Source organism: Mus pahari, chromosome 11 (assembly GCF_900095145.1).
Source record: "Mus pahari chromosome 11, PAHARI_EIJ_v1.1, whole genome shotgun sequence".
In the NCBI taxonomy this organism is placed as follows: Eukaryota; Metazoa; Chordata; class Mammalia; order Rodentia; family Muridae; genus Mus; species Mus pahari.
In genome coordinates, this window is record NC_034600.1 from 24228022 (window position 1) to 24239957 (window position 11936).

Sequence of the window (11936 nt, forward strand, 5' to 3'; positions counted from 1 at the left end):
TTTTTTAAGATTTATTTATTATTATATCTAAGTACACTGTAGCTGTCTCCAGATGCACCAGAAGAGGGCATGCAGATCTCATTAGGGATGGTTGTGAGCCACCATGTGGTTGCTGGGAATTGAATTCAGGACCTTCAGAAGAGCAGTCAGTGCTCTTAACCACTGAGCCATCTCTCCAGCCCAGTTTCCCTCTTTCTAAATGATCTTGTGTCGAGTTAACAAAGTTTTAACCAGTACAACATCATTTTATAGTATTCTGTGATCGTATTGTGGCGTAGTAAGATCATAACAAATAAATGCACCTACCATCCACTTCTGTTACTACTTTTACTTTTAAACTTGTATATGCTTCTCAATTTCGAAAGCTAATTTATAATGCTCAGGAGATGGCTCCGTTGATAAAGTGCCAGCTGCATAAGTAAGAGAGCCCCTAGATCCCTAGCCTCCACGTAAAAGCTGATCACAGCAATGCCATCTGTACCTCTAGCAGAGGCAAGTGGGTCTCTGGAGCTCATCAGCCAGGCAGCGGAGCTAAGCAAGTGAGCTCCAGGTTCAGTGTGAGAGCCTGTCTCAGAAAGTAAGGTAGAGAGTGAGCCAGAAAAGCAACATTGACCTGCGGCTTCTACACACACAGACACACACACAGAGACATACATACAGAGACACACACAAACACACACACACAGACATACAGACACACACACAGAGACACACACAGAGAGAAATACATACACACAGAGACACACACAGAGAGACATACATAAACACAGAGACATACAGACACACACACAGACACACACACAGAGACATACATACACACAGAAACACACACAGACACACACACACACATAGACATACAGACACACACACAGAGACACACACAGAGAGACATACATATACACAGAGACACACACAGAGATATACAGACACACAGAGACATACACACACAGAGAGACACACACAGACACACACACACAGACATACAGACACACACACAGAGACATACATACACACAGAGACACACACAGACACACACTCAGCTTGTAAGTGTAGTTTCTGGCCTTTCAGAAACCCTACATAAGCTCTGTTTAAGCAGGGTAAATATCCTACTATGATGCATAGATGAGGTCCTCCTTGTCTGTCTAGAAAGCTGAGTGGGTCGTGTCCCCCAGTGCAGTGGTTCTCAACCTTCCTTATCGTTGGGACCCTTTAATAGAGTTCCTCATGCTGTGGTGACCCCCAACCATTACATTTTCATTGCTACCTCATAACTGTAATTTTGCTACTATTATGAATCATGATATGAATATTTGTGTTTTCTGATAGTCTTAGGTGCCCTGTGACAGGGTCGTTTGACCCACAAGTTGAGAATGGCTGCCCCAGAGTCAGGAAGGACTCCTCCTTAAAATAAAGAATGGTCAAAGCCTCCTGGTCTGCTGCGCACACATGCTGGCTCACACTCCATCTTGTAAGTTCTTGCTTTTTTAATCCTCAGTGAATGGTATGAGGCTCCAGTTTTTCCTCCAGAACAGGACGATGGTCTCATCATCCTGCTGGAGGGATTAACATGAGATAACGCAGGTAAATGCTTGGTACTGTGCCTGGCACAACAAGGCTCTCTTCTGAGTGTAAAACTTCTGTGCCAGAGTCCAAGGAAGGCTGACCCATGACTCTCACCTTCTATGCATTAGAACCTGTTCCAAATTCTCCCATTCACAGAGGACTGTGGAACTTTGGGCTCTGTTTATAATCTCACACACAATGAAGTGGTTTGATTCCTGAGCACACTGAGGAGTGAGAGCTACATCTGATTAGAGCTACCACTGCCTTCCTAGCACCGCATCATGGTCCATGCTGTCTTTATGCTGCCTCTTCATAGACTCTCTTCTGACATTCAACTTCGCTATCTGCCTGTAGTCAGTGTCCTCGAGTCCTATTGAGTCACTCACCATCTAGCTCAAAGATGGACTTCCAGGTCTCCATCGCCTCCTACCGTATTCCCCTCAGCTTATTCTGACATGAGCTTGGTCGTAGTTACTTGCTTTCTGTGGTTACTTTTCTGCCTACCATCAGAACGGGCTGAGGTTACCACAGATAAACCAAATCCTCACTAGGTCTTAGCTTTTGGTAAAGGACGACTCAGGAGTGGTGCTTGAAGCTTCAAGAAGACCAGATTGTAATGTAGAAGAGCTCGTTATTCTGGAAGATAGTGGCTGAGCAGGAATATGGGTGTCCCAGTGTCACTGTGAAGCCCTCTTCTCTCCATGCTTGGGAGTTGCTGATCCTCCTCCTCCCTCTCCCGTTTCCCACAGGCACCTTCCCCTCTGCCCTTCCTTCATGCATCTCCTGCCCATCTCCAGTCTGGAGCCAGTACTCCCTGATTCTAGACCTTCTGTTCTCATTCTGACCTCCCATAGTACAGTGTTTATATAGCATAAAGTCTTCCTTAGCATATAGTCGCATACTCATAATTTCTGTCTTTTCCCTCAAAGTTCTTGAGGGTAGAGCCTGTTTCCTTCTTGGTAGTTGCTTGTTAAGAATGTAACTAATGGGGACTTATGAGATGGCTCAGCGGGTAAGAGCACTGACTGCTCTTCCCAAGGTCCTGAGTTCAAATCCCAGCACCATACAGTGGCTCACAACCCTCCATAATGAGATCTGATGCCCTCTTCTGGAGTGTCTGAAGATAGCTACAGTGTACTTACATATAGTAAATAAATAAATCTTTTTTTTTTTTTTAAAGAATGTAACTAATGCTTCAAGATTTCCAAATGATGGTTTCCTGTAATTGGTGGCACCCTATGCCTGTGCACGGGACTACATGTACATACATGTGGAGACCTATTCCTCATGTACAGTTTACCTTAAAAAGAAAAGGCCATCACCACCAGCCTGGAACTCACTAAGTAGTTGAGGCTGACAGGACAGTGAGCCCCAGGGATTCTGTCTGTCTCCCTCTCCCTCACAGAGATAACAAGCACAAGCCACGGTGCTGGGCTTTCCGCCAGTACAGCAGGTATTGACCACAGGCACTGGGGATTAAACTCCAGTCCTTGTGCTCACAAGGCAAGCTCCTTACCAGCAGAGCCATCGCCCCAGCCTTCAATGCCACTCTTGGGCTACTCCAACTAGAGTAGTTCTGGCCTTGGTTGGGCATTCTGAAATGATAAACCTTCACTTGCCACCCCCAAAGCCTTCTGAAAGGAGTACCCAGGAAGAGATGCCATTGACTGGCACATGCTTAGGATGAAACAAAACATCCATCCTACTACTGTCATGTCAGGGCTGCATGAAAAGGGACACACACACACACACACACACACACACACACACATGTATGTATATAGTATTACTTAATATCATTCACCTTATTGATAGATATTTAGGAACAGAACGACTTTTCGGACCGAAGTTGCTAAAACATCACCCAGTAGACCCCAGCTGGCCTGGAAATCACAATCTCCCTGCTTCTGCCTTTCTATTATTGGAATCACAAGGGCAGGCCAGCCACACCTGGCCTTCATGATTCTTCCCTCTAAGGAATGTATGGGATGTTTGCACCAAAATAGTTTCCATTACAGCAAACTAGCCCAGCACTAGAACTCTAGAAGGCTGCCATACCTTTGAAGGTAATGGACAGAGCCTTCTGACTCCAGACCCTACCCGTAGCTCAGGCAGGCAAGATTGATCCAGGGAGGGGAGCCAGAGGCAAGTATTCCAGCACAGTTTTGCGGTTAGGCAGAACCCCAAGTAAGTCTCCAAGAATAAACGAGCAAGTCACAAGGAGCTGGGAGGCGGGGGTGGGGGAGGGGGTGGGGGCCGACTGTGAACTTTGCTGCAGGCGGACCTGTCACTCCTGCTGACAGCAAGAACCTTCCACCTTCAAGTTTTTAAAGAAGGCGGCGCGCCCCAGACAGTGTGCTTGACTCCGGGGAAATGAACTTCTGAGGTTGGAAAGGGAAAGGAAAAGGCTCGGGGGTGGGAGCGGCCCGGCGGGACACCTGTAGGGTGGACAGCTTTGTTAGGCCCGGGCGGTACCCGCTCAAGCTACCTGGCGTCGGGCTCCTCCTCCGACTCGGCCGCCGTCTCCTCCCCCTCGCCCTCCGACTCCTCCTCCGTCTCCAGCTCCTGGGCCACCTCCTCGTCTGCACCCCATCCAAGGAAGCCCTGGGCTGCGAGTCCGCTGTCGTCGCTCGCCATCGCGCCTGTCCTGGCCGGAGTCGGAGCTGCCCACGCCTCGCCCGGTGTTCTCCGTCCGACTGCACTTTGCCAGGGCCCGCGAGGCTGCTTGGGTTCCCGGCGCGCGGGGCGGGGGCGCCCCAAGCCTTTAAATAGAAGGCGTCAAGAAAGTTTCGCCACGGAGCTTCTGCGGCCCCGGCTCAGCTTCCCCTGGTTGCCGTCGCCTGCCAACTTCCCCGCCCGTTTTGGCAGATCTTCAGCGGCCTTTTGTGGCCAGGGCAGAAAGCAGTGTTGAGCGTCAAAAGGACCCACCAGCCCAGCCTTCCATCTAGTGACCTGGTAGTTCTTACACCTCTAGCTGAGCTGCGGGATGCTTCGTGTCAAATGAGGCAGCACTGTGCCAGGGTCTTGTTTCCCTTCTTCCAGAGAAGAAAACGTTACTACGGTGTCGGTTTGTAGCTAGCCTAAGGCCCCACTGCTCATTCAGTGACAATGGAAACAAACTAGCACCCTAGGGGACTAAGATCTCATTGGATCAAGTAAAGCCAGTGCTTAACCTCTCAACCACTGCTCTAGGATGAAAGCCCAAGATCCTCATAGAGATCAAATCCTGACTAATCCACTTTTAGAAATCAGGTATTTACACTGTATCAAATGAATTCTTTCTGCCTTAAAGGCCCACCTGTTCACTTATTCAAGATCACCACCTTTCTCTGAAATCTCCATGTTTGAAAGCCCTGCTCCTCTCCAGGAACCCAAAGCAGTCTTTTGAATATGACTGTTTTTATTTGTAAGATGTTTCTGAAAAGGCAGAGACCTGTTTAGTACAACGATTAGAAAGATGGCTAGATCTCCAAACCTTTATTTTAATCATCGCAGATTCTACTTACAGTTGATAAATGAGATGGAAAATAAGGGTGTTATTCTTCAATTACATCAGCTTGTATGCTGTATACTTTGGGTCCGGGGACAGAGAGGTATAGATCGGCAGCCTCTTTTACTACCGATTTTGCCAAGATCCTATTTCAAACTAACTCAAAATTTAGACTTACAGAGTCCACACGTTTAATACTAACAATATTTTAACAGCACATCCAAACAGAAAATGTAGTATTCACTTGAAATTGAAAAGAATTTAAGTCTCCATCTGGGGAAATGCTCAATGGGTGGAGCACTTGCCTAGCAGACACCAGCTGTGTTCAACCCCTAGTACTGAAAATAAATTTAAAAAAAAAACCAAACACCTGTCTCATATTACCAGCCCACTTAGCTGATACAGCTGGACTGCCTTGAGTATATGATCTTAAGGGCTGGCTCATTAATTCCAGGATGCAGATTTCTTAGCCTTTTGGTCTATTTGTTACAACAAATCATCTGACTAGGAGAGTAAAACCACTGAGAACAGAACATGGTGGCAATGCAACAGTCCACACTAAGGCAAAGTCTGAGGCTTTATTAAATGCCATAATGCTGTAGAGAACACCCGTCCCCAAGGGACTATGATTAACAAATATTACCTGGGGTCACACTGGGGTCATTCGGAGAAATACATTCTGAGAAAGCGCTGCACAATGCAGAATAAATCTTAGGAATATTTCCAAGAAATTCATATATAATTTTTTTTACTGCATCAAAAGTACTACAGATCAGTATTCTAAACAAGTGACCCATATAGAAAGCTCTATTCCTAATTATGCCACAGAAATAATGTGGTTCCCAGGCTAGCTACAGATGAACTTCATCCCAGACAGTGTATTCAACCATCAAGCACAATTAGGTTCAGATCAGTTAATTACAGCCTCTCCTCTGTAACCCTGGTAATAACTGTAGCTATCAGGTATTACTATCACGTCACTCCCCACAATGTCACCATTACCATCCTCCTGTTTCTCTCTTCCCACTAGAAGAATAACTATGGCTAATTTCTCTCCATTTCCATGTCTGTCAAAGTCCTAAGCATATAAAGGGGTCCAACAAATGTTCTTTGGAGGTGCTTAGCATGGTTGCTCCCTTGTGTCTATGTTCATTATTCCCCCTCTTCTACCTTATTCCTTTGTAAGGATAGTTAAGCGCACTTGTATGGTAAGGTTATTTCTTCCAGTCCATAAGAAAATAGTTGAAAGTAGTTTGGGAGCATATTCGTACTTTGGACAATGTCTTTTCTACAATTTAAGTCATTTCGTTTTACCAATGTCCAGGGAGTGGTTTGAGACGTTGAAGGAATTCAGTTTTACTCCTCAAATGGTTCTCATTTGGAACCATTGAGTAAGTGACTGTTGTGTTTTATAAAAAAATAAGGAGAGAAGTAATATGTTTGGTGGATATGCAGTAAGGTGTGGGGGAAAGGGGTGCCTCTGCTGACCCGTTCCGAGGCATCCCTTTCCCCTAAGGAACTAGCCGCACAAAAGTACAGTATAGAATAGTTTATTCAGGGCATAAGGAGGGAAAGTTGAGAGGGTAGTAGAGATGGAGAAAGGGAGAGAGTAGAGGCCAGCCACGAGTACATAGAAAGGGGGAGAGAAATAGGGAGAGGGGGGAGCAGGATCAAGGGGACAGAGCAGGAACAAGAGAGCAAGAGGAGGGGGCAAGCAGCCCCTTTTATAGTGAGTCAGGCACACCTGGTTGTTGCCAGGTAACTGTGGGGCAGAGCCTAGACAAAATGCCAACAGTGACATTTACTGAATAAAGGATCTTAACTTCTCTTCAAGACCACATTCCTTCCATTGCAAATCTAAAAGTGTGTGCTTAAGTCCATAAAAATGAGTTTCCTATATGTTCAACCTTATATAACAGAACACCAAAGTAGCTGAGTTTACCAAATGGAAAAGTTCAAAATCAACTTTTCAATATTAAATTGTCTTAATACCCCCCCCAGAGATAATTACAGCCTCAATCTCACAAATACAACTTGTACAGAATAACACCTCAACCACGTCCAGATATAAACTTTATTCCATTTGACAACATACAAAAATTTAAACTTAAAAAGAAAAAAGAAAATATGCACCCTTCGTAAGTCAAACAAAGCGAAAGTTTTAGTTTTTTAATTGGTCTGCAAAAAATAGTTTAGTGGTACAAATTGTACCACTGTAGGCCTACAAGTCTGCAATCTTTGAAAAAGTTAAAACTGTCTTCAAGATTACTTTTTATATTTAAATGTACAATACAGGTACTGACCAATTTACAAGTATTTACATAAACTAAAAACAATCTTATTAAACAGCATAGCTTGTATCTGAACAACTACTTTCATGTGGAAAAGAAATACTAAAAAAGATTTTTGTATAAACATTAAACTTTTATTTATAACTTTATTGTCTTATCTAAAACACTTTGTAGTGGCTTACTGCCTAAAAATTCCAGTTTAGATTATAATCCACAGAAATCTGATTCTACAAATTGGATATAATCTTAACTTTGATGTTTCAGTTTTCTGCTGTTTCCTATCATGAGGAAAATAAAACCAGGAAAACGGAGGTGAAGCCACAGTGCACAGTTCACTGTGCTATTAGAAAGCATAAGAAACTCCATTTTTTCCAAAATATTTAAGTCAGAGACTTTCAAATAGTCCATAGACAAGTCACTAACTGTTGTTAGTGTTCCTGTTACAACAGTGCAAAATGTATTGTTTCAACACAAAATCTAACGCAACCTCCAGAGTCTATCAAAGTCAAGTGTGAAGTGCTATAAACACACTGTAGTATAGCCACCCCTCAGACAGTGTCCCAGGGAGTCGAGTGAAGACTGAAGGCAACTGTCCAGTATTTCAAGACCCACAGTGATCGCACTGAATCAAAGATTTCATTTGCTTCAAGTAACTGAATAGCTGACTTGAATCTTTACTTGACTAGAACAGAGCTAGACTACTGCTACTGCCAGTTACACTAAGTACTGAGATCCTTGGCAAAATCCCACATAGTTCTTCAGGAATAAGTATGTGGTACAAGTACTTGAGAATATATCAAAACCTTATTAGTTCAGGTAATTTCTCAAAATATATTTTATGCTGAAAAGTCATGCCATAATACTACTAATCGATGTAAACATTTTCAAAAATACATTTTCTTAAATCAAAGAGTTTATTAGGAAATGTCATAATAAAATATGCAATCTTTATATAAGTATGTCCTTTTAAAAATAAAACATGAAAACAAGAACATTAAAAATAAACCATGATGGAGGTAAGCAAAATGAATTATGATATATCTGTTGTTCTTTATTTCTTGGAAGAATTGAAGAATTAGAGACCAGTTATCTTTTCAGGGTAGCAGCTCTCAAAGGCAGAACACTGTTCAGATCTCTCTTGTTTTTCAATCTCTGCCATGACTAGGAAAGGGAAAAAAAAAAAAAAATCAATCTTAGAATACAAATGAAACAGAACAAAAGACTGAATTCAAAGAATTAAAAGAATATTAGTGGTGATTCTAAGTAGTTTAGATTATGTTCCTTATTTTTATTTCCCAAGGTAATTATTTCCCAGAAAAGAAATAATTATTTAATATTCTTTAATATTCTACTTTTTTTAAAAAATGGGCACACAGGTGCACAAAAAGCTATGTAACAATAACACTACTTATAATTATTTCATCTAAAATACCAAAGTACCCAATTTAAATTTAAGAGGGGAAAGTGACTTTGTTTTCTAGCTTTTATGACGAAAACAGTATTTTATAAAGGCAAGAGTAAATGTAAAATTCTGTGTTTGCCCTGAAAAATAGTGAAAGAGTTTCTAAGAGAAGACTGCAACTCTCATTCATAGGCCAAAACTCCAGGTCACAATTTTATGAACACAATTTTAGTAGTTGTTCAAGTAACTAAGAGTAATAGCTTTACAGCTAAGTAACCTAAAGGAAGCCCACTCACTCCCAAGAACAAGTGAGCAAAAAGAAACAACGCCCCACTCTGCCTGTCACGAAGGCAAGGCCTGATCTGAAGAGAATTTGCAACACACTGCTTGCCTTTTAATTACATCCATGTCTGTGCGTCCAAACAATGAGAATAGTATCTCTTCTGTCCCCATTTTCTGACCTTTTCCTCCTATGAAGCCCCCACTTCTAGTTCTTACAGATGTCTTTCTGTCAATGTATTTTCACACTGCCATTCATTGCAAACCTCATCAAGCAAAACTACCGGATGAATATTGTGGACACAAACATATGCATACATCTTTTCAACTTTCAAAATATGCTTAAGATAAAAATGCCATGGTAGGAAAAGTGCATGATTCACACATCAAATCCTTTCTCTATAATAAATGTCCTGAGATTTTAAAAGTATCCAGAGTCCATTGATAGTTCATTATTCAATCATTTATGAATTTAATAAGTTCCCCATTAATTAAAAATGTTGTTTCCACAAAAGTGAAACTCATAAATGAAAAATAGCTCTCTCTGGAGCAAAATTCATCGAAACTCAAGTCATAAATTCTGTTTTCCATCACATTAGTGATTTTTTTTCATAACTTTATTTTTTTCATTTTAAAGCACACTAGTCCACTAACATCTTTAGCGTCAACATGGTTTACCTTTAAAAATTGATCCTTGATCATATCAAACTTCTGCTTCTCATGCACAGCTCTGGCGGTATTAGTTCCATCAAAAGGTTCTGCGTCATGAAATGTACACGTGGAAAAATTAGCACAATAGGGTCCGTTTTTTTTTTTTTTTTTCCTAAAATGAAGTGGGGAATCAAACCTAGGGCCTCATATATGTTAGGCAAGTGTTCTACCATAGTTCATGAACATATTCACATTAGGTCCAATGATATGCTTTTGCCAGTATGTCAAAGCCTTTGATTTATAAAAACAGCAAATTCACATAGCTTAGTGTAGTATGTTTACTAAACGTACATGCACACACACACACACACACACACACACACACACACAAATCTGATCTACCTATGAGCTGTCTGATAAGATAGATTTTAGTCATTCGTATCAGGAGAATGACTAAAATGAGCAGAACAACAACTTTATGGTCAAGGACCATCCGTGGGAGAATCAAAGTTACATAAAGACTCAACTACTGCATCTAAGAGAGGGGCACAGTGCCAGGCGTTACAGGAATAAGCTTAAACCCAGTTTTAATTTAAAAGCTGATCTTGTTCAGGAGGGAAAAAGTCAGGAACCTTTGAGTAGAGCAGTGGTTTTCAACCTTACTAATGCAACTTTAATTCAGTTCCTCATGCTGTGGTGACCTCCAACCATCAAATGATTTTCATTACTTTTATGTAGATTTATTTCATTATAATGTAAATTTACATTACTGTTGAACCATGCTGTAAATATCTGTGTCTCCTGATGGTCTTAAGCAATCCCCAAAGGGGTCACAACCACCAAGTTGAGAGCCACTGGAGTAGAAGTTCAATGCTAGAGAGAATGAAAGGTAGCGCGGCACCTTACGGTGTGAATGGATGTTTACAGAGCGATCTGGGGAGGATAATTTCCATCAGGAATCTAGCAATGAAGAGAAACAATTGCAAGTAGAGAAACAGGAGGAAACAAAGTTCTTACGTGTGCCCACTATATGCTATCTTCTGTGTCTACACCCCAACCCATGCACCTTTACCCACTATACACAGCATAAGAGGCCATGTACAGGTAGATGGACAGGACATACAGATCAAGTAAAGTTTTTTCAAAAACTAAAAGGCTATGCAAGCCTTAAAGCTCAAAAGGAGGAATGAAAGCCAAAAATCAATTGAGTTGCTTGAAAGAAAAGTAGCTAAGAGGAAAACCTGCAGGAAGCAAAGAAATATGATGGAAAAGTTCACTTTATTCATAAAATCTAAGCAGGCCTACAATTCTGAAAAATCCTTTGTTTTGTTTTTATAGGTGTGTGTGTGTGTGTGTGTGTGTGTGTGTGTGTTCGTGTTCAGGCAAGGAATACATGTGGCAGTCAGAAGACAACGTAAGGAAGTCAGGTCTCTCCTTCAGCTGCATGGGTCCTGTGGACAGACTGTAGGTTGGCTGTTGGCAGCAAGCGTCCTTAAGTGCTGAACCACCCCACAGGTTCCCATTAGTAACTTTGTAGTACTCAGAAAGTCTATGCTTAAAGACTTAACTGCACTGTCAAAGTACTGTGGACCTTTTCTTGTTGTGTTTTTGATTCTAATAGAAAAAGGCTACATGCCAAACTATATCAGACCACATCATATATAGATAGCACTTTATAAAAATGTTTACTTTTCAAAAGAATACAGGTAACTAAAGTAATACACATTCACTGTACAACATTAACAAACCAAACACCAGAGATTTAAATCCATGGTCAAGGACCCTTTTAAAATGTTGCAAAAAAAAAAAAAACCAAAGATTCTTGATTAGCCTGGCAGAAACAGGCAGATCTCTGAGTTCAAGGCCAGCTTGGTCTACAAAGAAAGTTCTGGAACAGCCAGAGCTATACAGAGAAACCCTGGATGATGATGATGATGATGATGATGATGATGATGGTTGTTATTATTATTATATTCTCAACCTAATGTTTACTATAAATGTTGGCATTTTTATTCTTTTTCACCTCAAGATTGAAAAGAATCTTCAACTTTTATTTATGAAAGCAACTGTACTGCTTTTTGTCAGGAGCACAGGCAGTGCTGGAGATCCAAGACAGGGCCCAGGCAATTGGAGGTCTCTGGGGATTAGTTTCTCACCGAGTCAAAGAAAATGTATTAGGAACATATTTAACTACATGTAAACTCATTTTAGAAAATAGAATTGTAAGCCGGGCCTGGTGGCGCAGGCCTTTAATCCCAGC

General features: G+C 41.6%; 2 protein-coding genes across 3 annotated transcripts in view; both read right to left on the reverse strand.

Moving 5' to 3' along the window:
- The window catches only part of Cmya5 (cardiomyopathy associated 5), a 101961-nt gene extending 97604 nt beyond the window's left edge, over positions 1–4357 (reverse strand). The window contains exon 1 of the mRNA XM_029544179.1: positions 4052–4357. Coding sequence (XP_029400039.1) covers positions 4052–4200 — 149 coding nt within the window. The 5' untranslated portion in view covers positions 4201–4357. The remainder of the gene's footprint in view (positions 1–4051) is intronic.
- Positions 4358–6823: 2466 nt separating this feature from the next.
- The window catches only part of Tent2 (terminal nucleotidyltransferase 2), a 48727-nt gene continuing 43614 nt past the window's right edge, over positions 6824–11936 (reverse strand). Inside the window, exons 14-15 of one of the 2 annotated variants that reach the window (XM_021208317.2) lie at positions 9704–9783; positions 6824–8505 (exon numbers count right to left, since the gene is read on the reverse strand). In XM_021208317.2, coding sequence (XP_021063976.1) covers positions 8431–8505; positions 9704–9783 — 155 coding nt within the window. In that variant the 3' untranslated portion in view covers positions 6824–8430. The remainder of the gene's footprint in view (positions 8506–9703; positions 9784–11936) is intronic. The other variant, XM_021208316.2, reaches the window with a different exon arrangement.